Here is a 27,480-nt window from a genome sequence, read left to right as displayed (position 1 = left end):
TTATTTATTTTTTAAAATGTGCAATAATTGCATTTGCCTCCACACCCCGCCCCCCACTTCCAGGCCTTTGCTGGTACAGGCAGTCCTTAACTTAATGACCACAACTGAGCCCCAAATTTCTGTTGCTATGCGAGACATTTGTTAAGCAAATTTGGCCCCATTTTACAGTTGAATCCCTGCAGTTGGTCAGTTAGTAACATAGTTGTTAAGTGAATCTGGCTTCCCCGTTGACTTTGCTCGTCGGAAGGTCACAAAAGGAGATCGCGTGACCCCGGGACGCTGCAACCGTCATAAATACGAGTCAGTTGCCAAGCCTCTGAATTTTGATCACGTGACCGTGGGGATTCTGCAACTGTTGTTAAGTGTGAAAAACGATCCTAGGCCACTTGTTTCATTCAGTGCCATTGTAACTTCGAACAGTCACTAAATGAACAGTTGGAAGACAAGGACTACCTGTATAGTCTTGTGTGTGTGCGGGTGTGAGTGTGATAGTATGTGAGTCTTCTTTCTTCTCTTCTTGGGGGATGGTTAAGGAAGCTCTCCCACTGTTTTCTTTGGAGCAGGACCAGTTGGAAGCTCTTCCTTCTCTCTCATTTTCTCGTACATTAGAATTCTGCAGCGAGGCAGGAAAAAAAAAAGAATTTACAGAAGATCCTCTTCATTTTCCCCGAGTTAATGTCTTTTCCTCTTCGAAACCTGGTTGTTACAACTTTATTACAAAAGGAATAATATTGGGGTGTGTGTGTGTGTGTGTGTATGTTAAATAGCTAGAATCAGAGAATCCTTGCTACCCTGTTCAACTTGGAGATCTATACGCAGATTTCTAACTTCTGCAGAGACTTGTTTTTAAACTTGCTCTACTTTTTTTTTGCCAGTCCAAATGCTTAGCCTGGTAAAAAATCAGGACAGCTTGAGAAAGGTCTGGGTCTCTCTAGAGGTTGCTGGACTACAACTCCCATCAGTCCTAGCCATCATGATCCGCAGCGAGTTGTAGTTTAACAAAAAATTGAAATCCCTAGGTTATTCTTATTCAGGCCTAATATAAGAGGATTAGGAAAAGTTTGCAACATGGTGTGGAGAATGTGTGTGTGTGTGTGTGTGAGAGAGAGAGAGAGAGAGAAAGAGAGAGAGAGGGGGGGGAGGGAGGGAGAGGAGGTATACTACAAGATCTCTATGTCCCAACGTATACGTATATGTATATGTATATGAATATGAATATATGTAAAGGAACGTGGTGGCTCAGTGGGTTTAGGACGCTGAGCTTGTCGATCAGAAGGTCGGCAGTTTGGCGGGTCGAATACCGAGTGCCGCATAACAGAGTGAGCCCCTGTTACTCGTCCCAGCTTCTGCCAACCTAGCAGTTTGAAAGCACGTAAAAATGCAAGTAGAAAAATAGGGACCACTACGGTGGGAAGGTAACAGCGTTCCGTGCGCCTTTGGCGTCTAGTCATGCCGGCCACGTGACCATGGAGACATCCTCGGACAAGCGCTGGCTCTTCGGCTTTGAAACGGAGATGAGCACCGGCCCCTAGAGTCGGAAACGACTAGCACGCATGTGCGGGGGAACCTTTACCTTTATATATATAATTCTTTGTTAGCAATCTAAAAAAAAAATTTACACAAATATGAGCTGTCACTGTTGTGACTACTGCCTGTCAATGGCCTTCGGTTAGGCTGAAACAGGAAATAAAGATTTGTCACATGTTTGGGGCCTAGCAAGGTAATCTAAATAGTTAACAATATATATATATATATAACAGCGTTGGGACATTAGAGATCTTCTAGTATAACTCCCTGCTCAAGCAGGAGTCCCTACACCATTTCAAACAAATAGATGTCTAATCTCTTCGTAAAAACCTTCAGTGATGTAGCACCCACAACTTATGAAGGCAAGCCGTTCCACTGGTTAATTGTTCTCACTGTCAGGAAATTTCTCCTTAATTCTAAGTTGCTTCTTTCCTTGATGATTTCCATCCCTTGCTTCTTGTCCTGCCTTCAGGTCCTTTGGAGAATAGGTTGATAACTTATTTTTTGTGGCAGCCCCTCAAATATTGGAACACTTCTATCATGTCACCCTTAGTCCTTCTTTTCACCAGACTGATCATACCCAGTTTCTGCAACTGTTCTTTATATGTTTTAGCCCCCTCACAATCTTTGTTGCTCTTTGTACTCTTTCCAGAGTCCCAACATATTTTTTTTATATTGTGGTAATCAAAAGTAGATGCAGTATTCCAAGTGTGGCCTTATGAAGGCATTATAGAGCGGTATTAACATTGCATGTGATCTTGATTCTGTCCCTCTGTTAGTGCAGCCTAAGATTGTGTTGGCTTTTTTGGCAGCTGCAGCACACTGCTGGCTCATATTTATTTATTATTTGTTTATTATTTGGATTTATATACCGCCCCTCTCCCGAAGGACTTCACTAGGATTCCAAGATCCCTCTCACAGTTACTGCTATTGAGCCAGGTACCACCTATTCTATACCTGTGCATTTGGTTTTTCTTGCCTAAGTGTGAACTTTAACTTTTCTTACCACTGAATTTCATTTTGTTAGAGTAGGACCCAGTATTCAAGTCTGTCAAGGTCCTTCTGGATCTTGAGCCTATCTTCTAGGATGTTGGCTATTCCTACTAGCTCTGCAAATTTGATGAGTTTCTCATCTAAATAGTTTATGTAGTCGGTCTAAAACAGAACATTGGGGTACTCCACTGCTTACTTCTGTTGTGATTCAGGGTCAGCCTGTGGGTTTGGCAGTTGGGTCGGACGATTCAGAGGAGGAGGAGGGGGGTGTTGGAGAGGTTGCTGAGGGTGTTGGAGAGCTTGCTGATGAGAGCCCTCAGCCAGGCCCCTCCCACCTGGTTACGACGTAGACCCAGCTGTGTGAGCCTGACAGCGTGGATGAAGATGACCCACAGCTGGCCCTGTTCAAGGACCCCCGACGCAGGAGGCAGTCAATCAGGAGTAAACAGAGGAAGGCAATGGGGCACCTCGGAAGGAGGCAGAGAGAAGCCACGCCCTGAACTGTTTAAAAGGGGAATGCGTGGGAGGGCTGGTTTGCTGAAGGCAACCGTTTGAATAGCTCCTGTTTCATGGTTTGTGTTTGCTCTCTTTGCTCTGTTTATGTTTTTATGTTAATAAATTTGGCAGGCTTAGTTCCAGCCTCTTGCCTTCTTGTAAAAGGGGTTGTCCCTGCCTTTTCTGCAGGGCCGGTAGCAGGCTGGTACAGAACAACTTCCCTCTGTGTTGATGTAGGTTCATTAAGGACTACACATTGAGTTCAGTTTGTCAGCCAGTTACGAATGCATCTGGTGGTGATGCTGTCTATCTCACATTTTTCTAACTTAGTAAGAAGTAAGTTTGCAGTCCACCTTGTCAAATTCCTTTCTGAAATCCAAGTACACTATGTCCACAGCACTTCTCTGCTTCACCTATGTCATATTGTGAATCGCCGAGAGTTACCTTATGATAAAATGAGTGGTTAATGCATTTAATAAATAAATACTTGCATTTTAAGGATAGCCGATCGCTTTCCCAGCATCACAGCGACAAAGTCACGGTAATTGATGGTTTCTCTCATCCCTCCTGTGGCATCAGTGATCATTTTTTTCAGTTCTAGGTGGGTCTTGGCTGCACCCAACTTTTCCAACATCCGCTTCAGAGCCATGATATCTTGAGGGAACAGGAGGAACAAGAATGAACCACGATAAAAAGAAAGATAAAAGGCATACAAAATGCACCAGCTTCTAAGAATATAGGATAAGGGGTAGGGTAGGGTAGGATAGGATAGGATTAGGGTGGGATAGGGTAGGGTAGAATAGGTTAGGATAGGATAGGATTAGAATAGGATAGGGGAGGATAGGATTAGGGTAGGATAGGATAGGATAGGATTAGGGTAGGATAGGGTAGGGTAGAATAGGTTAGGATACGATTAGGATAGGATAGGGTAGGATAGTATTAGGGAAGGATTGGGTAGGATAGGATAGGATTAGGGGAGGATAGGGAAGGGAAGGGCAGGGAAGGGAAGGGTACGGTAGGGTAGGGTACAATTTATTTGGCCAAGTATGATTAGACATACAAGGAACTTCTCCAGTGCAGAAGCTCTCAATGTACATACAAAGCAACAGAGTAAAAATAATAATCAATGACACCAATAAGGAGATAGTAGAGAAGATGAAAAGGATAATAATAATAATAATACTACAGCCATACAACATGGGTGAATATAGTTAGCCATAAGACGGTACTGTGGGGATTAGGTGTTCATCAGAGTGAGGGCATGAGAGGGAAAAAAAACTATTCTTGTGTCTGGTTGTTTTGGGATGCAATATAGCAGTGTCCCGAGGGAAGGAGTTAAAATAATTTATGTCTAGGACTATGGTTTACAGTATGTCCATGACTATGGTGATCCACCTAATGGCCACAGCAAAGAAAGTCATAAAATTGGGTCAGACATGTGACAATCCACTTAACCATCAGCAAGACTTGGAAGGGTGAGGAAAATTCCCAGGGATGACTCACACCCTGGTCGGTACCTTTTTACTCTCCTACCATCAGGTAGGAGATACAGGAGTATAGCCAGCTGTACCAACAGGCTGAAGAACAGCTGTACTATCTTGAGAGACGACAGCGAGACAGCAGGCAGGTTCAAACCAACAGCGTTTATTTGGGCAGAGGTCCCGGGCGAAACAATGCCGGGAATCTCTCTTATTTATAGTAAACTGGAATGGCAACAATAACTCTCAAAACCAATAAACAGGCAAGAATCTCCCGCCAGAATAGGACGCCCAATAAGCAGGGGGCCGGCTGCGGCTGAGGCGGCTTGTTGCCGGGGCCAGCTGGCAGTTTTGACAGATCCGGCCGAACTGCGCATGCGCGGCTCTGTTGAGTTTGACAGCTGTCAGTGTACTGCGCATGCGCGGTAGTTTGACAGCTGTCAGATTTGGCCGGTTTGACAGCTGTCATTGCACTGCGCATGCGCGGCAGTTTGACAGCTGTCAGAATCGGCCGCTCGCCGCGTGTGTGTGTGTGGGGGGAATGCCGCGGCAGCCGTTTGACGGCTGTCAAACGGCTGCCGGGGATTCCTTATGAATGTGAGGGGTTGTTTGTGTCTGAATATATAACACCCCTTCCCCCCTTGCCCCTGGAAGTTTATGTGGGGTCAGTTCCTTTAGTCCTGCTGCCGGCCCATTCATAGTCCGCCAGGTACAAGGGAGCCTTTCGTGTTCTGGTGGAGCGACGGAGGTTTGGGCTGGGCTGACTTGTGCAGGGCTGGTCTTCCCTTTCCCCGGTGGGGGGAATTTCGGAGTCAGTAGGCTGGGGGTCGTCGGCGGCGTCAGGGATGGGCGGCGATGGGCTGGGTGGCGTTGGTGGTGCCGGTGGAAAAAGTGAAGTGCCCGGTTGGGCTCGGGAACTGTGGTTCTGCGGTGTGCGGTTCCTCAGTTGGTCAGCGTGTCTCCGGATGAGCCTTCCATCTCCTAGGTCGACGAGGTAGGAGACTGGGCCAGTTTGGTCGGAGATCACACCTTGCAGCCACTTGTCGCCGACCCCGAAGTTCTTTGCCCAGATGGGCTGGCCGGGAGGGAAGACCTTTGTGGACGGTGCAATGGGTTGTTCGGCGGCTGCCCTGTCGGGATGTAATCGGTCCAATTTTGTGACTAGGCGGCGCCCCCAACGGAGTTCTGCCGGAGACTTGCCGGTGGTGGTACAAGGTGTGGAGTGCTGGGCCAGGAGGTATTTTGCCAGTCTGCAGTGCCAGTCGCCGGAGATGATTTTTCTTAAGGCATCTTTGGTCGCCTTTACCATGGCCTCTGCGAGGCCGTTCGAGGAGGGGTGAAAAGGCGCGGAGGTGGCGTGCCTAATCAAGTTGGCCTTGATGAAAACCTGGAAGTCAGTGGAAGTGAATTGGGGGCCGTTGTCAGATATGATGACATCAGGCAACCCGTGGGTGGCAAATACCCTCCTCAAACCCTTAATTGTGGCTGCTGAGGTTGTGCTGGCGACCGGGATGACCTCGAGCCATTTTGAAAAACTATCTACAATTATTAGGAAATTTTGTCCCTGGAAGGGGCCGGCGTAATCGACATGTATTCGGGACCAGGGGTTTTTTGTCACCTCCCACTTATGGACAGGGGCGTGAGGGAGCGGTGGCCTGGTCTGTTGGCACATGTTGCAGGTTGCGACAAAGTGTTCGATGTCTGCATCGAGCCCTGGCCACCACAAGTAGCTGCGGGCGAGGGATTTCATCTTGACCACCCCTGGGTGGCCTTCGTGAAGGGAGGCTAGGACTTGTTGCCTGTGTGGGGCGGGTACAATGACCCTGCTACCCCAAAGGATGCAGCCGAGGTGGGCTGACAGTTCCAGGCGCCTCTGGAAAAAAGGCTGAAATTCTGGCCCTGGGGATGTGGATTGCCAGCCGCTTTGGACCCAGGACAGAACCCTGCCTAGGATTTTGTCCTTAGAAGTTGCTGCAGCTATCTCTTTGGCTGAAATAGGATGGTCAGGCAATTCTTGGATGGCCATGATTCGGCCGGCGGGTGCAGGGTCTGGGTCGAGGATGGGCAGGGGCAGCCTGCTGAGGCCGTCTGCGTGGCCCATTTCCTTGCCTGGTTTATGCTCAATTTTGAAGGAGTATGCTGCTAGGAATGTTGTCCAGCGGAGCATTCTAGGGGATAGAATTTGTGGGGTCAATTTTTCCCAGGTGAAGAGCCCTAGCAGGGGTTTGTGGTCCGTGAAGATTGTAAAGTGGCGGCCGTATAAGTAATGTGAAATTTCTTCACGCTCGCCACCAGTGCTAGGGCTTCCTTGTCGATTTGCGCGTAATTGCGCTCGGCTTTGGACAGGGTCCTGGAATAATATGCGATGGGCGACTGAGTCCCATCACTGTGGAGATGGCTGAGGACAGCGCCTATGCCATAGGGGGAAGCGTCGCAGGCGACACAGAGAGGCATTTTGTCTTTGTAATGAGTGACGGTGGACTTGCTAGAAAGAAGTTGTTTTAATTTATTGAAACTATCTTCGTGGGCTTGAGTCCAGAGCCACTGGGCTCCTTTGTCTAAGAGCCTGTGGAGCAGCTCTGCTATGGAGGCTTTGTGGGGGAGGAAAGCATGATAGAAATTTATTAATCCCAAAAAGGCTTGTAATTCAGCCTTATTTTTGGGGGGTGGTGCTGCCCTGATAGCCTTGACCTTGGAATCCGTGGGGTGGATTCCATTAGCATCAATTTTGTACCCCAGGAATTCCGTAGAAGGAACTCCGATGGAGCACTTTTCTTTTTTTAGTTTGAGGCCGGCGGTGCGAAATCTTTGAAGCACCTCTCGCAGCCTGTCAGCTAGTATGTCTTCCGATTCCCCTGCGATGAGCACGTCATCGAAATAGGGGCAAACCCCCGGGATTCCCTTAAGAGTCCACTCCATGGTTTCCTGGAATATTCCAGGTGCTACAGCTATTCCGAACTGCAGGCGGTTCACTTTGAACGCTCCGCGGTGGGTGACTATGGTTTGGGCAATGGCGGTTTGATCTGAGACTGGCAGCTGCAAGAATGCATGGGCCAGGTCCAGTTTGGCAAATATAGTTCCTGCCTGAATGGAGGAAAGCACGTCCCTGACAGCTGGGACTGGGTATGCGTGGGGGTTTAAAGCCCGATTCAGGGTGGCTTTATAGTCCGCGCAGAGGCGGACCTCCCCATTTGGCTTGACGGGGGTGACTATGGGGGTTTCCCAAGTGCCCCCGTCTGTTGGTTCTATGACCCCTAGCCCGATTAGTCTGTCTAATTCTGCGTCAATTTTGGGTTTGAGGGCAAAGGGAACTTTCCTAGCCTTAATCCTAATGGGCAGGACTTCAGGATTTAATTTTAAATCAATGGGGGGGCCGTTGAATTTTCCCAGCGACCCGTCAAACATGTCTGCGAATTGTTGGCAGACGGCCTGTAAATGGCGAGGTTGGAAGTGGTTTATGCCCGAAATTTTTATCCCTAGGGGCTCGAACCAGTCGAGCCCAATGAGACTGGCTCGTTTCCCTGTTGCAATTTGGGCTAATTCCCCCTGGAAATGCTGATAACTAATAGAGAGCGTTGTTTCCCCTTTTAGTTTGATAGGGGCGCCCTGGAAGTCAGCTAAGAGAATTTTTGAGGGGGTAATAGGGAAACGGCGCCTGCATTGGCGTGCGATCCCTTGCAGGGTGTCCCAGGACAAAATGGAGACTGAGGAGCCAGAGTCCACCTCCATTTCGCAGGGGATCCCTTGGATCCGGACCTGGATTTTAATTTTAGGGCGGATGAAGCTGGTAGTCAGGGTCCCCTGGGTCGTATTGGTGGTCATGATGGATGACCGGAGGGCCTTCCCTGGCAATTTGGGGGAGGTCATATTACCTTCCTGGGCCGCCTCCAGGTCGTGAAGGGTCTCGCGGCCGGTGCTGCGGCAGGCGGAGCGAATGTGGCCAGTTTTGCCACCGCCATGGCACTTGGTGTTACGAAACTTGCAAGATGCCCTGGCATGATTGCCACCGCAGCTGGCACACTTGGAGCGGTTGGTGGTCTGCCTTTGGCCTCCGGCCGGACGGTCTGGCCCTTTTTCTCCCTCCCGACGAGTTTGGAGGTTGGAGGGTCTCGGACGGATGGCGTCCACATCAGTCTTCTGCTCGGTTGTTTCTAGGTCTGTACTTCTAGGGCAGTCGTGGTGGACTGACCCCGTGAAGGGATTACCAGGTGGCAGTGCGTCTTCCCGATGGCTGTCTTCGTAAGCCATAATTTCTATGGTTAGTTCGGCCAGGTCCATCGTCGGCTTTGTGACGAGCTTTTTCTGGAGCTTCAGGTTCCTCAGACCGACGATGACCTGGTCCCTTATGCGGTCCTCGAGGGCCGGGAACCGACAACGTCGAGCCGCTTGTTGGACCGTGGCTATGAACGCCTTGGCCGACTCGCCTGGTCGCTGATACTGGCGGGCGAAGTACAAACGCCAGTACAGCTCGGACCGTCTCGGAGCGAAATGGGGGTTAAGGCGGTCGACCAGTTCGGCATAGGGCACAGAAGCCACCGGAGCAGGGTCGCAGAGCCCTACGGCGACATCGTAGACCGCCGGGCCGCTGAGGCAAAGGAGTGCCGCGGCTTTGGGGCGATCCTCGACAATGTTGTTGACGAGGAGGTACCCCTCCACTTGCCCGAGATGTGATTCCCAGCCCTCGGGCTGGGAGACATCAAATTCTCGGACGTGCCCCAGGTTTGACATGCTGTCAGGTCCACGGGTCTGCTTGGGACGGAGTGCGTGGAGGGCTCTCCCGACCAGCAAGTGACTTCAGCGGTGTCGGCTGGTGGGACGGCTTCCCTCCTTCACTTGTGGCTTCTGCTAGTGACTTCAGCTAACAAGCAGACCCGTATCCCATCCTCGTCGCCAGGTGTACTATCTTGAGAGACGACAGCGAGACAGCAGGCAGGTTCAAACCAACAGCGTTTATTTGGGCAGAGGTCCCGGGCGAAACAATGCCGGGAATCTCTCTTATTTATAGTAAACTGGAATGGCAACAATAACTCTCAAAACCAATAAACAGGCAAGAATCTCCCGCCAGAATAGGACGCCCAATAAGCAGGGGGCCGGCTGCGGCTGAGGCGGCTTGTTGCCGGGGCCAGCTGGCAGTTTTGACAGATCCGGCCGAACTGCGCATGCGCGGCTCTGTTGAGTTTGACAGCTGTCAGTGTACTGCGCATGCGCGGTAGTTTGACAGCTGTCAGATTCGGCCGGTTTGACAGCTGTCATTGCACTGCGCATGCGCGGCAGTTTGACAGCTGTCAGAATCGGCCGCTCCCCGCGTGTGTGTGTGTGGGGGAATGCCGCGGCAGCCATTTGACGGCTGTCAAACGGCTGCCGGGGATTCCTTATGAATGTGAGGGGTTGTTTGTGTCTGAATATATAACAACAGCTTTTATCCATGGGCTTTCAGGCTCCTGAATGGGAAACAACTTTATGTATGATTGACTTGCGAGGCTGGTGTGTTGTGTGCAATTAGCTCACATGGTGTAACAAGATGGCGGGTTTGTTGTCACTGTGGGTTGGGGTGATGGTGGGCAGGAAGGGAGGCTCAGCCGATCTCAATGCATACATGTTGTACTTTGACAAGGTTCGTTCGTTCATTCATTCATTCATTCATTCATTCATTCATTCATTCATACATACATTCATTCACACTGTAATTCTGGGCTCAGTTAGGTCATAACTAGCTGAGGATTACCTGTAAAGGTTACAAGAATTGGTTGAACTAATATACAAGCTCCACCTAGATCAGGGGTGTCAAACTGCTGGCCCATAGGCTAGATACATCACACGGAAGCTGCGTCCACCCCTCCTTCCTAGCTCCGGCAAGGGGAAAAAGTCGCGATACATCACGACACATCGCCGGACACGGCGAGTTTGACACCCCTGACCTAGATGAATTGAGTCCAAAAGGCAGCCCTCTGGTTTCCCAGCACAGCTTGTGTTTTCAAACGTTTTCATCCAAATGAGATCTTTTTTAAAAAAATGGCAAATTAAGCTTCAACTCTCACGAATCGGTAAAGGGTGACTAGACCAGAAGGCAAGGAAGAACTGCTTTAGTTAATTTCCGGGGTGGTGAACACTTACTAGGGAAGCTATTTATTCAGTACACACTGGAGAATGAAGTCAGTGAAATGAACATATATTTGTTTAGTGGCCATAGTTACAATGACACTGGGGGGAAAAAAGGGACTTATGACTGGTTTTCACACTTAACGGCCATTGCAGCATCCCCAGGGTTCGCGTGATCAAAATTAAAACATTCGGCAACTGGCCTGCACCTCTGATGGTTGCAGTGTCCCAGGGTCACCCCCTGTAACCCTCTGACTTTTATAATGATAAAATGGCATAATAATATTGGTTGATATGGTAGATTCCTGGCTGCTCTTTCGCTTTGTTTCTACACCTGGCCAGAGTCGTTGGATATGAGAAGGGTGGCAAATAAAATAAAATAAAATAAAATAAAATAAAATAAAATAATAAAATAAAATAAAATAATAAAATAAAATAAAATAAAATAAAATAAAATAAAATAAAATAAAATAAAATAAAATAAAATAAAATAAAATAAATAAAATAAATATAATAAAATAATAAAATAAAATAAAATAATAAAATAATATAATAAAATAATATAAAATAAAATAAATATAGCTGCATGAGGAATGCCCCATGCCCCCCCCTCTTTCTCTCTCTCTCTCTCTCTCTCCCTCTCCCTCTCCCTCTCCCTCCCTCTCTCTCTCTCTCTCTCTGTGTATGTGTGTGTACATAGGGATATGAATGTATGTTTCTAGACTACTGCATCCAGTTTTGGTCACCACGATGTAAAAAAGATGTCGAGACTCTAGAAAGGGTACAGAGAAGAGCAACAAAGATGATTATGGGGCTGGAGGCTAAAACATATAGGGAACGGTTGCTGGAATTGGGTACGTGTAGTTTAATGAAGAGAAGAGTGAGGGGTGACATGATAGCAGTGCTCCAATATCTCAGGGGCTGCCACAAAGAAGAGGAGGTCAACCTATTCTCCAAAGCACCTGAAGGCAAGACAAGAAGCAACGGATGGAAACTAGTCAAGGAGAGAAGCAACCTAGAACTAAGGAGAAACTTCCTGACAGTTAGAACAACTAACCAGTGGAACAACCTGCCTCCAGAAGCGGTGAATGCTCCAACACTGGAAGTTTTTAAGAAGAGACAGGACAGCCATTTGTCCGAAATGGTATAGGGTTTCCTGCCTGAGCAGGGGGTTGGACTAGATGACCTCCAAGATGACATTATTATTATTATTATTATTATTATTATTATTATTATTATTATTATTATTATTATTATTATTATTATTATTATTATTATTATATCTGTGACACTGTGTCTTGTCCTTTAAAAATGGCCTCTCTACAAATAGCTACGTATAACTGGTTTGTATAGCTATATTATTCCACTTCAGATAAATCTGTTAATCTCACCTTTTCTTCAGAAGTTACAAGGGGCTTATAGGAGGTGTTCCTTTCATTTTAGCCCTCTAATAATGGCTCTGTGAAATTAGCTCCAAAATCATTCAATTTTCCATGGGTGACAGACGGTGGATTTAAATCTGGGTCTCCTCAGTCTTAAACCAGCATTTTAAGCACTGCACTGCACTGCACTGCACTGCACTCATGCACAAATTTATGAACACTTAATATTTTGACATGGTATTTTTCTTTCAGGCCTTTCCATTTTTTTGCCTTGTTAATCTTAATAGTCTTAACTTCTGATATGATTATTTTTTTTACTGATTTTAATTCTTTGGCTTTTATTTTGTTACATTTGTATACTTGTCTTGCAGACTTTTGTAGTTTAAACAATTTGGCTTTTGAAAGCAAGATGTTTTGTTTCTTTAGTTTTTTTCTCTTGAATGATATTATTTTTAATTGTATGATGCTCGCAGACTCTCCGTGTGTGTGTGTGTGTGTGTGTGTGTATAATGTGTATAATATTGCTAGAAAAAATTGTCATGAATACAAACATGGAAGGTATTAGGAATCAAGCTTCACACGGAGGAAGCATTATTTTACTGTGGTATTTTATTAGTAATTGGAACAATCAATAAAGCAGGATAATTGATGATTTTATTCTTTTAAATTTTTTAAATAAACTTTATTGGAAGTGTGAAAACAATAAAAACTAACAAGAAGTAATATTTAGAATGAAAATAGAGGAAAAAAAGAAAAAGAATAAAGACAAGAATGCAGTAATGAAAGAAAGGAAAAATTATAAAAAAATGACTTTCAATTTTTTTTCAGCAGATAAGTATAAATATAAGAACCCATTCTTTTAAAATTGTGATAGAAATGGATTTCATCCAACCCATATTTCCTGAATAAAGATTTGGATTAGAATACAGTTTCCTTTCTAATTGTACACCTCCAGATTTAGTAACCAAGGGCCTCATTCAAATAGCAGACCAACATGCCTATTCATATGTATATTTTTAATGAGCTTAGAAATGTTTACTTTGAGAGCACATATATTTGGCTTTAAATATTCTAAACTGAAGATGCAAGGGCTGTTTTTACAAAACAGCAGATTGATGCAGAAATAATATCGAATGGAAATTGCAAAGATTGACCAGTTCGTTTTTACACTAAATTCTAAATCCATATTTTTATGGATAATGTGTCAATTTCATTTTAAAAACTGTGATTAACTTTAAATATGTTGGCTGAGAGCTGGAGGAGTTGTTGGGAGTGTAGGAGGTAAAACAATCTTAGCATATTTCTGTGTGATTATTTATGGTCTGTATTATTGTCGGAGCAGAAAGATTATGGATGCTTAGGAGCAGAGCCTAATGCTGGGAAAGATTGAGGGCAAGAGAAGAAGGGGACGACAGAGAATGAGGTGGCTGGATGGAGTCACTGAAGCAGTAGGCGTGAGCTTAAATGGACTCCAGAAGATGGTATTGGACAGGAAAGCTTGGGGGAACGTTGTCCATGGGGTCACAATGGGTTGGACATGACCGCAACTAACAACAACAACAAAATAGAAAAATATTTCTGCGCCCATTTGTGGGAATCTCATCTACCAATAACACTTACCTATATCACCTTGTGCGTTGAGATCAAATTCCATGTACTTCTCTGCAAAAGAAAGCAGGTTAGCAGAACATTTTAAGTTTATCGAATCCACCATAAGTTCCAACAGCAACTGCTCAGATGATCCTCTGAAGCCGAGATCCAGTCTTCAGATTTAGTTGTATACCCGCACATATATTTAGAGATTTAATCCTCTCTCGTGCTAATTTGACTCTTCTGTGTTTGGATGCGCTAGGAAGAGGGATCACGAATCAATGTAATCCTACCTATCTATCAGCCATCTTTCTATCTATGATTTAACTCCTCTTAATACCATAATACAGCAGCATGATATTGAATAAATGGAACTTTGGCGTTATATGAAGATGTAGGGTTAAAAGAAAGGAGTAGCCGTAAAGGATAAGGAAAGAGATCCATTGATATACCAAACAAAAAGGGGAACAACCCGTATAATTGATTTGAGAATTCCTGATTAACTTAAAGATGCTTTTTAAAAATGCATCCAGATATGAATCATGCACCGCATACAGGTAGTCCTTGACTTATGACCACAATTGAATCCAAATTTTTTGTTGCTAAGTGAGACGTTTGTTAGGTGGTCTTGCCCCATTTTACAACTTTTCTTGCCACACTGGTTAAGTGGATCGCTGCAGTTTTGTTAAGATAGTGGCACGGTTGTTAAGTGAATCCGGCGCGATCTCAAAACCTATCTTTTTGAACAAGCTGGCCTGGCCTGATGGGATGGGGTTGGGTTTTATAAATTTGTTTTAACTTTTTTAATGTGTACTAACTTATTCATGGGCATTGTTGTTTAATCGCTTTTAATTTTTGTATCTTGTTTTTTAATATGTATTGCCCTGTTCACCGCCCTGAGTCCTTCGGGAGAAGGGCGGTATACAAATTAATTAAATAAATAAATAAATAAATAAATAAATAAAATCTGGCTTTCCCATTGACTTTGCTTCTCAGGGGAACATGGCCCCAGGACACCGCAACGGTCATAACTATGAGTCAGTTGCCAAATGTCTGAATTTTGATCACGTGACCAAGATCAATGGTCGTAAGTGTTGAAAAAAGGTCATAAATCACTTTTTTTCAGTGCCGCTGTAACTTTGAATGGTCACCAAAAGAAAAGTTGTAAGTTGAGGACTACCTGTACTTGTTGTTACTCAGTGTGCAAATCAGACAACTAAAGGTCCTTGGGATTATCCTCTTTCCCCCCCAAATCCCTCAAATGAAGAAAATAAAACCGTTCTCTCCTCACCTCCTAAATTAGGCAAATGGAGATTGAAAAAACTTTCAGGACATGGAGTGCTGCTTGTTGGAATGCAACAATCTCCATTCAAGTTGTTTATGCAACACCTGGATTGGCTTGACATTCCTGATTATTATTTATTATTATTATTTCAGCACCTGAGCTGCTTTATTTCAGGATCAGATGCCAGGAATTGCTTCTGGGTTGAGGAAGAAAGGCTGGGGAGTTGGAGATGGGCCATTTCTCCCTCGAAATAACCTAGTTCCTGAGCATCAGCTGCGCTGGCAGGTCCTTTAATGGGCAGGTCGGCTTGCCAGCTTTTCATCTCCCCCTCCGAAGGCCGGGCAAAGCCAGCAGGGCTGAATATGGATAAGATCCTGGTAATTTCCTCCTCTGTTTTGGCAGGGAAGCTACACTGGCCTGAAAATTGCGGTTCCCCATAGGTTCCTCTTATTTTATCTCTAGAACGAGGATTGTGGAGCTGTTGTCCTTGCATGAGAGAAGCTATGTTCTCCAAAAGCCCAGAGATAATGGGCAGAGAAAGAGAGAAGGATCTACCTGGCAGACAGTTGGCAGTGGAAGAAGGAAGCAGGCAAAGAAGCAGAACAATGAAGGCTGAGATTGGCATGGTTGGAAGTGGCAGTAGGCCATTCATTACTGTTAAGGCTTGGGAGTAGCTAACCATGGATAAATTATTATTATTATTTATTAAATTTATATGCTGCCCTTCTCCCTGAGGACTCAGGGCGGCTCACAACAATAAAAAATTAAAAAACATAGAATACAAAGATTAAAAAAGAATTAAACAATAAATAAGGAAATAAAGGACAATTTAAACCAATAAAAACCAAATTTAAAAACCATGATCAGTCCAGGCCCGCTTGTTAGAACAACCAGGTCTTCAGGTCACGGTGGAAGGACCGAAGGTCAGGGGCTGTCCGCAGCTCCGGAGGCAGTTCATTCCAGAGGGTCGGCGCGCCCACAGAGAAGGCTCTCCCTCTGGGGGTTGCCAGCCGGCATTGCCTAGCCGACAGCACCCTGAGGAGGCCGACTCTGTGGGAGCGAACCGGGCGATGGGAGGTTGACATTGGCAGCAGGTGGTCTCACAAGTAAATGTAGTTTGACCCCTCTTTCTAATCCTCTCATCATTTAAGACAGGGGCCTTCAACCTGGCTGAGGAATTCTGGGAGTTGAAGTCCACAAGTCATAAAAGGGCCAGGTCTGAAGGGCCACCCCTACTTTAAGAAATTTGGAGTAGATCTGTTCTACTCTGTTAAACTGCAATGCCCCATTCCACCCTTTCCATTATTTCAAGTCCGTCACCAAGGTCACTCACTTTTAAATAGTTCTAGTTTTTCAGCGAGGTCTTCATCTGTGCTGTATTTTGGGCTCTCCAAGAATTCCTGTAGAAGGGGGGGGGAACGGGGGAGGAGTTCAGAGTGGGAAAAGCAAGGATTACATCCCAACAGAAAGTAAACAGGCAGTTTGAGGGTGAGAATAGCATTCCAAATGTCCTAATGGAAAAATGGTGGCCCATCTTAAGACCCATCCAGTATTTGAGGGGCCACCACAAAGAGGAGGGGATCATCAACTTATTTTCCAGAGCACCAGAGGGCAGGGCAAGAAACAATGTATGGAAACCAATCAAGGAGAGAAGCAACCTGGAATTAAGGAGAAATTTCCTAAGTGAAGTCAATTAACCAGTGGAAAAAGCTTTGCCTTCAAATGTTGTGGGTGCTTCATCACTGGAGGTTTTTAAGAAGAGCCTAGACCAGGGGTAGGCAACCTCGGCTCTTTTATGACTTGTGGACTTCAACTCCCAGAATTCCTGAGCCAGCCATGCTGGCTCAGGAATTCTGGGAGTTGAAGTCCAGGAGTCATGAAAGAGCCAAGGTTGCATACCCCTGGCCTAGACAGCCACCTGTCTGAAATGGTATGGGTTCTCCTGCTTTCTCCAGGGGTTGGATTAGAAGACCTCCAAGAACCCTTCCAGCTCTATTCTGATTGATCGAACCTGTTAGGACCATTAAGACCCAATTCCATTCATACTTAGTTGGGAGTCATTTTGATTGAGCTCTGAATAGTACTCTGATTCAGTGTTCCCCAACCTTGCTAGCTTTAAGCTGTGCGGACTTCAACTCCCAGCACGCTGGCTGGGAGAATTCTGGGAGCTGATGTCCACAAAGCTTAAAGCTGTGAAGACTGAGAAATGCTGGTGGGTTGGCTATGTTTCTTAGGCACGACCACCCTTTTTGCATTCTGAATGAAGTTGAATAAATACTGAGCAAAAATGGAACATGGCTGAGGGTTGTAGAGTTGTAACCTGAGGGTTTAAATGTGTTTTTCTGCTTCAAAATGGTGTAGATTCATTTTACTCAGATTAAGGCCGAGTGATGGTCTCCCCATCAAAGTTTCCATTAGATTGAAGCCTTTCATATGAAGAAGAAAGATTCACTTTCCGAATTTTCCATGATATCGGGTGTATGTATTTTATTTTTAATTTTATTTTTAAGCAGAATGGGATCATTTTGACTACATTTTAACTAGGAAAGCTATTATTTGACTCAGTTGAAAATACAGCAAGTGCCTGGTTCTAATTTCAATCAGTTACTTTTCTTGATTTAATTGCAGCAAGATATATTGGAAAGACTTTGGGGTTAAGGCTTAAATTTGATCCTGGTTCCCACGAGAACCCCAATCCTTTGTGAGTACAGTAATTTAAGAATGGCAGATAAAAGACTTTTCAGTTAGAACCTAGGCAGTAAAAAGAATTAATATTTAAGTCAACTGGTCATTAAAAATTCTTTTGAAGTTTTGCGAGGCTTCAGAAAGAATTTAGATTGCCTAAAAATTGTCAATCGCAATCTGTCCAATTAAAATTAATTAAATTAAATTAAATTTAAGAGCCTTGGTGGAGCAGTGGGTTAATGCCTCCTTAAGTAACACCAGCTGCCTGCAATTAGTGCAGGTTCGCATCCCACCAGGCTCAAGGTTGACTCAGCCTTCCATCCTTCCGAGGTAGGTAAAATGAGGACCCAGATTGTTGGGGGCAATTAAGCTGACTTTGTAATAATGCCGCTTGGGGTGTGTGTGAAAGCCCTAATAAGCAGGCATATACATAGAATGAAGGCTACTGCTAAGCTTGTAAGCCGCCCTGAGTCTTCGGAGAAGGGCGGGATATAAATGGAATTAAAATAAAAATAAAATAAAAAATAAAACATTGTTGATATTAAAATGCAGCTAGCTGCATTGCCAGCAGCTGAAATTACTGACTGTGTTAAGAAAGGTCTTGGTCGTGTTTAAATGTATAGGGGAGGGTCATCTGGGACAGGGATGTGTGTGTGTGTAGGACAACTCGCTGTGGCCAACTCACCAGGGGATAAGAGTTACACTAATATTGAAGAAATGGTGGAATAAAATCGCTAAAAAAAGGATGCGAAAGGAAGGATAAAATGAGATGTGAATGACAAAGGTGAAAATATTTTTTTAATTACTTTAAATAATTGAATTGAATTCTTGAACTGTCTCAAGATATGCTATCCCACGGTGAGTTGGCCACGGTGAGTTATCCCGTAGCAAGTTGTCCCACTCTGGGGACAAAAAAGTAAAGATGGTCAGTGTGATCTTATAATGAAAGCCTTGGGGCTTGAATCACAGGGTCACAGCTGCCATCTTAAATTTTTGACTCCTTTGAATATAAAATTGCTTTATTACATACATTGAGATGTATCTTGCTCTACTGTATTTTAACTTTAATCTCTCTCTCTCTCTTTCTCTTATCTATCTGTCTGTTCATCTGTCCATCTGTCCGTCCATCCATCCATCCATCCATCCATCCAGTGAAGGCAGTACATTAGAACAGGGCTTTTCAACCAGTGGTACGCAACCATCCTAGAAAAGTGGTAGCGGGGGAGGGGAATAAGCTGAACTGGTGGCAGCACCGCACAAGCCTGAGCGAGAGAGGGCTGGAGCTGCAGGGCTGTCAGGGCTCAGCGGAAGCGCCAGGATCAGCGCCAGGCTCCAGCTGGAGCTTGGCGCTGATCCTGGCGCTTCTGAGCCCAGAAGAAGCGCCGATCAGCTGGATTGTTGCAGCATCTCCAGGGTCTTGTGATTAACATCCAGATGCTTGGCAACTGATTCATATTTATGACGGTCACAGTGTCCCAGGATCATGTGAAATGACCAAAACCTGCTGCAACCACCCAGCAGATGGGGGGAATAAAAACCAAACACCCCCCACCCCACACCCACTGTCAATCCTCAACAGAAATGCTCACAACAATGAAAACCTCAGACAGGAGGAAGAGTGCTGCTGGGCGGGCAGGCAAGTGTTTTGCTCAGCTGTGGCTTGGGGGGCACTTTTTTCAGTGTCGTTGTAACTTCGAACAGTCACTAAGCGAACTGTTGTAAGTCGAGGACTGCCTGTACTTCATCACTTTTTTCCTTTTTTGGGGGTGGGGGGGGTCATCAAGTTTTAGACACCTTGCTAGGCGACTGGTGGTACTCGGATGTTGCCATATCCTAAAAGTGGTACAATGGGTGAAAAGGTTGAAAAGCCCTGCATTAGAAGTTCTGTCAGTATTGAAGGTAGCAAAGAATCTAATAAGACAATCTCTCTGAAATGATGACCCAACCGCTCACGGGTTGTCTGATAATGTAATCTAATTTAGCCAGTAGGGGGCAGCTAAACTATAGGGTTAGGTAGTATTTTGGACCAGACACAAACGAGAATTTCAACAGTGTTGGCTGGTTGCTTTCACAATACAGTTATGGTTTATATAACAACTTTGAGGTGAAGAAACCCAGCCTGCTTTTTAAAAATGTAACATATCTTCCAGAAAATTCAGATGTACAGCGGGAGACTCAACTGCCTCCCTTATACAATCAGGAGGAGTTAACAGAGTCATAAAACCAAGATCATGTGAAGTGTTAGTACCACTTTATAATGCCTCGGTAAGACCACACTTGAAACATTGCATCCATTTTTGGTCGCCACAACATAAAAAACATTGAGATTCTAGAAAGACTGCAGAGGAGAGCAACAAAGATGACTAGGAGACTGAAGATTAAAACACACTAAGAATGGTTGCAGGAATTGAGTATGTCTAGTTTAATGAAAAAGAAGTTGTGGGCGCTCCAACACTGGAGGTTTTTAAGAAGAGATGAGATTTTTTCAGAAATGGTGTAGGGTCTCCTGGTTGAGCAGGGGGTTGGACTAGATTAGGTGACCTTCAAGATCCCTTCCAACTCTGTTATTCTGAGTTTCATAGTTTTCCAGCTAACAAATTTTATTGCAAGGCAAGCTTTTGTGATCTACAACTCATTTCACCTGGTGACATGGAGCGACTAGATTCATGTGGGAATGGAAGACAGAAAATAACCATCTTAGACATCGATCAATAGACAAAACCACCTAGATTTACATTACATTACATTATTTAATTTATTTCCTGACTCCACCAATCACCTTCAATCTAGCCTCACATGATTGCTTATACCTTTCTGTGGTGAGATTTGGTTTTATTGCTATCATATATCCTCGAAAATAAAAATTTACTTATTTATTTTATGGAAAAATGTTGCAGTTGAAGAGCCAGTCTTTCTAATGCTGGAGAAAGACATCTCATAGACACCTAGGCCTAAATACATCTTTTTTTGCAGGTTTTCACTCTAATCTTTGTCACCAAAAAAGTTAAACAGTATGTCTGTCTTTCCCTCCTATGTCTTCCTGTCCAATTGTCCATATCCTCCTTTGCCTGTTCAGATATCTGTTAGCTCTAGTCCAGGGGTGCCAAACTGCTGGCCCGCAGGCTGGATGCCTCTTAGTGAAACTGCACCCACCCCATTGCCAGTGATGGGGAAAAAAGTCGCCATACGTCGCAACACGTCACATGACGTTGCGAGTTTGACACCCCTGCTCTAGTCTCATTTGTAGCTGCAAAACCAACTTTGTCCCAAAGATGATTTTTCAAAAGGCAGCTGGACTTTGTTTTTCCTGGAAGACATTTCGCTTCTCATCCAAGAAGCTTCAGTCAGAACTGAAGAAGCTTCTCGGATGAGAAGCGAAATGTCTTCCAGGAAAAAACAAAGTCCAGTTGCCTTTTGAAAAATCGCCTTTGGGACAACCACGTTCTGGATGACTGAGAATCTCCACAGGCAAAACCAACTTGTTATTCGCCATCTTATCCCAGTTTAAATCCTCCATCGTTCTGACTTGTTGTAAAAGCTGTTGTCAGATTTCTCCTGATTCTCAGCTCCCACAGACTACTGTAACACAGCTCTTCTCCTACAATGTTGTTAACCTTACAGAAAATCTTCAGTCGTATTCATACTGTAAAATGAAATTGGGTAATGACATGATGGTTGATGATAAAGATCTTTATATGCTGATCATTGTGGTTTGCAGAAATTGAGACCTTGGCAACAGAGTTTCTTGGTTGGTAATCTGTTATTTGAATCTCTCTGCTCATGTATTTACTAATGGGATTATTTCACCAGTAATTGAAATGCAACATGAGACCTAAGGATGACCTTCGTTTCCCCTATGTTTTAATCCAATGCTGCAACTTTTGGCATAAGATAACTGGATGGAATCCACAGCCTCTGGTTTGCTAAAATTTAGAAAATAGGTTATCTCCAGATTATATTATGTGTGACTGTGTGCCAATAAATGAATATAGAACAGAGATGAGAATCTGTACCTGAGGTTGCTGAAGCGATATAGCTTTATGGTAAATATTCAGATATACAATAAATTGGAGTAAGTCAAATAGAGTGCCGATTGGCAAAAAGCTTTTGATACTGGTAGATGTAGGCAAAAAACTAATCTTTGTTTATTGATTGGAACTTCTTAATTATCATCCTGTTTAGTGGATAAGAACAGTTCAATATGTATCACCTGGATAAAACAGAGTGTTAAAAGATAGATGAAAATAATCTTAAATTTGTGGGGAAGAACTAATGTAATAAAAATGAATTTTGCATCAAGACTGATACGTATTTATTTGGAGATCAGAATCTGTTTGGACTGGGCCAAAGTCTTCCAGGCAGCTTGAGTGGCTGGCTGAGGGGATTAGAACCCAGGTCTTTTTACTCCTAGTTCAACACCTTCACCACTAGACCTTGGGCCAGTCCCCTGTCTCAGGCCAAGAATCACTTTCATGACTAAGGATAGACTTGAAGCCTTTGTTAATCAAGGATAAAGGTAAAAAGTAAAGGTTCCCCCGCACATGCGTGCTAGTCGTTTCCGACTCTAGGGGCCAGAGCTCATCTCCGTTTCAAAACCGAAGAGCCAGCGCTTGTCCAAGGACGTCTCCGTGGTCATGTGGCCGGCATGATTAGATGCCAAAGGCGCATGGAACGCTGTTACCTTCCCACCGTAGTGGTCCCTATTTTTCTACTTGCATTTTTACGTGCTTTCGAACTGCTAGGTTGGCAGAAGCTGGGACGAGTAACAGGCGCTCACTCTGCTACGTGGCACTCAACACGCCAAACTGCCGACCTTCTGATCGACGAGCTCAGCGTCCTAACCCAGTGAGCCACTGCATCCCTTTAACCAAGGCTATTCCTCAGTTAACTTTGTTTCCTAGGTTCACATACAGGTAAGCATCTCTCACGAGGCTCAAAAATGGTGTTTCTCAACCTTGGCACCTTTAAGATGTGTGGGCATACTGGCTGAGGAATTCCGGGAGTTGAAGTCCACACATCATAAAGTTGTCAAGGTTGAGAAACACTGCTCAAAAATGATTTGTTATGTATCCAGGTGCAGGCATCTGCATAGCAGCAGCCACCAGGGGGCGTTGGCCTGGATGGTTTTGGCGGGAAACCCAGTTTCAGCGGGAAACCTAGGGCCGACCCCATTGGCTAGCCGCCTACCTGGCCAGGTATATAAGGAGGCCAGGTATATAAGGAGGCCAGGTAGCCCTTGTTCTCAAGTACGTTTCCCCCCCCCCCAATAAAGAGCTGAACACGTACTCCGGCTGGCGTCTCTTCCTTGCGTCGGGCCCACTACATTACAGATTGGTCGACAGTGTGTGGTGTTAACACAGCTCTGAGTCTTACCTTGTTGATGGAATCTAACAGTTCCTCCTGCTGGACCTTCAACGCCCTAAAGGCCTTTCCTCCTAAGGGAGGGAGAAAATATTAACAGCCATGCAAAGTTGTCCGTGTGTCTCTCCTTTCCTTCCCTCATGTTCCTCTGTACTTTGTCCAGTATTTACAGTTCCTCTTTTAGTTGCAGTTTCTTGATGAGAAAGGAGATGAGAAGTTCCTTTGCTTGGGTTTTGGTTTGCTGTAAATCTTGGGCAATCAAAAGAGGAACTAAACCAAATATTCTGACTCTGTGTTTTTCTGTCGCTCTTCTCCACCCCCTCACCCCCCCCCATGGCAAAGAGGAAAAGCGAAAGATGAAAAGCAGCTACTGGTAGTCCTCGACGTACGAACACAATTTAGCCCCAAATCTTTTGTTGTTAAGGGAGACATTTGTCATGTGAGTTTTGCCACACTTTATGACATTTCTTGCCACAGCTGTTAAGTGAATCACCGTAGTTCTTAGTAACTCGGTTGTTAAGTGAACCTGGCTTCCCCCTTGACTTTGCTTGTCAGAAGATCGCAAAAGGGGATCACATGACCCCGGGACACAGCAAGCGTCATACATATGAACCGGTTGCCAAGCATCTGAATTTTGATCACGTAACCATGGGGTTGCTGCAAAGGTTCTAACTGTGAAAAATAGTCATAAGTCACTTTATTCAGTGCCATGGTAACTTTGAATGGTCACTAAACGAGCTGTTGTAAGTCAAGGATTACCTATAAAAGACTATGGCTACGGTGGAAATCTGACATTGCAAAGTTGGCCAGGGAAGGAAAGATGGGTATTCAGGTCTTGCAAAAAAATAATGTATCAGCTTAAAGACTTTTTGTGTGTGGTAAGAATGGCAGACTTCCACATTCACAAGTAATTTGTGTTGTTTTGAAATATCTGCCCATAATAAGAAAGGAGGTAGTGGTGACTGGCATGTCTGTCAGTCCTTAGAGGTAGCCCAGAGGAGAAGCACCAACCGTGAGTGCTCACACTACCTTCGTTGTGAGATTAGATTAACAGAATCTTGCCAGTTTGAAAGTACATCTTCTTCCCCTTTATCTTTATAATCCAAGAGACGAAGGAAAGTCTTCTTCTGAAACAGAATGGGACAACTCGCTGCAGCCAACTCTACACAGGACAATTCGCCGTGGGACAATTCAACTTAATCATTTAAAATTATTTTAAAAATTATTTTAACTTCTGTCATTCACATTTAATTTTGTCCTTCCTTTTGCATCCTTTCTTTAATTATTCTATTCCACCATTTCTTCATTATCAGTGTAACTCTTGTCCTGCGGTGAGTTTTTTTTGTAACTCTTGTCCTGCGGTGAGTTTTTTTTTAAAATCCCATTCATATCCCGCCCTTCTCCAAAGACTCAGGGCGGCTTACAATTTAAAGCACAAATCATTGTGCTTAGCAATAGCCTTCATTCTATGTACATGCCTGCTTAATAGGGCTTTTGCGCCCCCCAAGCGGCATTATTACAAAGTCAGCTTATTGCCCCCAACAATCTGGGTCCTCATTTTACCTACCTCAGAAGGATGGAAGGCTGAGTCAACCTTGAGCCTGGTGGGATGCGAACCTGCACTAATTGCAGGCAGCTGGTGTTACTTAAGGAGGCATTAGCCCACTGCTCCACCAAGGCTCTTGAGTTGTCTCAAGGCAAGTTGTCCTATGACGAGTTGGCTGCAGACGAGTTGGCCATAGCAAGTTGGCTGTGATGAGTTGTCCTAGAACTCTTCTGAAATGTTTGCCACACCCATGCTGCTTCTCTGGGCTCAGCTGCCTCTTATCTGATTGCTGCCTAGTCTGCACTACTTCTTCTTCTTCTTCTTCTTCTTCTTCTTCTTCTTCTTCTTCTTCTTCTTCTTCTTCTTCTTCTTCTTCTTCTTCTTCTTCTTCTTCTTCTTCTTCTTCTTCTTCTTCTTCTTCTTCTTCTTCTTCTTCTTCTTCTTCTTCTTTGACCTTCTGTTAAGCAGAGTCAATGGGGAAGCCAGGTTCACTTAACAACCGTGTTACTATCTTAACACCTGCAGTGATTCACTTAACAACTGTGGCCAGAAAAGTCATAAAATGGTGCAAAACTTGCTAAGCAAGCGTCTCATGTAGCAACAGAAATTTTGGGCTCAACTGTGGTCAAATGTCAAGGACTACCGATACCTATCACTCCTGGCTTGAGATGATATGCTGAAAAGCAAAATAAAAGAGGCCCTTCCTTCCTTCCTTCCTTCCTTCCTTCCTTCCTTCCTTCCTTCCTTCCTTCCTTCCTTCCTTCCTCTCCACTCCACTCCACTCCACTCCACTCCACTCCACTCCACTCCACTCCATTCCACTGAGGCCCTCTGCATGGACTTCTTCAAGGAAGGGTAATCTCATGTCAAGTCATCCTGAGCAAATTATGGAAGTGCTGACTTTGATGGTTTATAACTTGAATGTGAACTTAAATGCTGACCATTGGATTATTTGTTTTATTTTTAGTTTAGCTCAATATCATTTAGATTCAAAATGATTTAAATTCAAGTTTGTGTGATCTGCATGATGACCTGTGGATGCACGTGACATCAGCGGGGCCACTGCTGTTATTTTTTTTCCCTTTTCACTGTGTCAAACCCATTTCAGATCATCACCTGCTTTAGGGCAGGACATTCATTTTCAGCAATTGCCCCACTGAAATTTGGTGATACGTTCAAAGGAAACTTTGAGCCTCCAGAAGGAAACTTGGGGGAAAAAAAACCACGACCTCTTTAGGGTGATGGCTTGGCTATCCACCCCATATAAACAATAAATGAGAGAAGGCAAAAGCTAGGAAGTCAGAAACAAGAGTTTTGCGCTAAGGCAGAAACAGAAATTACAGAGTCTCCAAGCTGCAGGTAACTACTGAAAGTTGTGGGGTGTCTCCTTTGGACAATGCCAGACCTTATCATTTTGTACTTTCTGTGGGATATGATTAAACACATACCGTATTTTCCGGCGTATAAGACGACTGGGCGTATAAGACGACCCCCCAACTTTTGAGGTGATTTTCATGGGTTAAAAAGTCGTCTTATACGCCGGAAAATACGGTAAAGAGCAACCCAATCAAGATATCTAAAAATAAGTCAATATGTGCAAAATTAAGCTTCATTCCTCTCCTTGACCCACCTTCTCCTTTTGATAGAGCATGCTTGCTGGCCTGCCACCCAACAGACAGTGCTGGAATACTTGAGCCCCCTGATTGTAAGGCTTCCTGTTTCCAAGACTACCCAAAAAAGTCAAGTTGACAGCCGCAACAGTGCCATTGAAGTTCTGTCGACTGACATGTTGACTTTTTTGACCACATCCTGCAGATCCCCCTGCTTCCTGCTTTTCAAGCTGGAACTGTCGCTGTGCCTCAGTCGGGAAGCTTCAAGCTGTAGATTTTTCTAGGAGGATGTCACTGCCAGCTTATCAGCTGAGTTCCCAGGAAAGATCCAAAGATTTATAATAAACCTGGAAGGGAGGGCTTCTAGTCAAACCCCCTGCTCAAGCAATAGACCCTATATAATTTGAGATAAGGGGCTGTCCAGTCTCTTAAAAACCTCCATTGATGGAGCACCCACAACTTCTGGAGGCAAGCCCTTCCACTAGATGATTGTTCTCACTGTTAGGAAGTTTCTCTTCAGTTCTAGGTTGCTTCTCTCCATGATGAATTTTCATCCATTGTTTCTTGTCTTGCCCTCTGGTGCTTTGGAAAATAAGTTGACGCTCCCTCTTCTTTGTGGCAGCCCCTCAAGTACAGGAACACTGCTACCATGTCACTCCTAGTCCTTCTTTTCTCTAGAGTAGCCAGTGCTTTTTTTGTAAAAGAAAAAGGTGCCAGAACTCACACATGTCATACAACCTGCCTTGCCTACCCTACAAGGTTCCATCCAAAAAAGGTGCCGGAACTCCGTTCTGAGCGTTCTAAGAGAAAAAAAGCCCTGAGAGTAGCCATACCCAAATCTTGCAACCGCTCTTCAACTTGTAAGCCCATGCTTGCAAAAATATCCGTTCATCAGATCAAGGAGTTGATAAGAAACTCCAGCCCTTGCTCAGCTAAAGTTCTGCGGGCCAGCTGGTTGCCCTCCTCAGCCCTTAGGGTATTCTGTTAGTCTCCTTTCACAACCCAAAGTTGTTTTCTCCCGTGGTTCTACCTGGCAAAGCCTATCCAAATCCTCTTTCTGCCCCGTTTACGGTGTCTTACACTCCTTCCCTTTCCCCTTGGTCCCTCTGGTTCTCTTGCTGTTAATAATTTCCCAACGCTAGTCTCTTTCTCAACTTTTAAGTTGAAACAGACACATTCCCAAACAGCTGTTACCTTGCGGATTCATCGGCTCACTTGTGTCTTTGCCTTGTCTTCCAAAGGGTCCCCTGGATTCCCACACACGGCTCTGCTCAGCACTGCCACTCCGCTCTGCTGTCTCCTAGTCGATTGTCCTCTTTGGATAGACAGCACGGTCTGCATGCATGTATGTGTGAAGTGGCCACTTCCTTTTTTTCTGCTCAGAGAAACCACAGTTCATTGGCGTGCATCCGTTGCATGGGTAGAAGTA

General features: G+C 44.7%; 1 protein-coding gene across 2 annotated transcripts; it reads right to left on the bottom strand.

Annotated features, from left to right (window-relative positions):
• Nucleotides 1-27,449, bottom strand: AIF1 (allograft inflammatory factor 1). Of its 2 annotated transcripts, none has more exons than XM_081322015.1 (6): nt 27,246-27,449; nt 22,908-22,969; nt 16,183-16,249; nt 13,595-13,636; nt 3,507-3,669; nt 1-613 (listed from the first exon to the last, which is right to left on the bottom strand). In XM_081322015.1, exons 1-6 carry the CDS (start codon nt 27,256-27,258, stop codon nt 529-531), a joined length of 432 nt encoding a protein of 143 aa, XP_081178141.1. In that variant the 5' UTR covers nt 27,259-27,449; the 3' UTR covers nt 1-528. The 2 variants fall into 2 exon arrangements, with proteins under 2 accessions (XP_081178141.1, XP_081178140.1); XM_081322014.1 differs by lacking the exon at nt 27,246-27,449 and adding an exon at nt 26,551-26,817.
• Between the last annotated feature and the right edge of the window lie 31 nt (nt 27,450-27,480).

Source organism: Vipera berus (assembly GCF_964194415.1).
Source record: "Vipera berus genome assembly, chromosome: 2".
Lineage (NCBI taxonomy): Eukaryota > Metazoa > Chordata > Lepidosauria > Squamata > Viperidae > Vipera > Vipera berus.
Note: the sequence above shows the minus strand (reverse complement) of the source record. Positions and strands in the feature narration are given on the sequence as shown.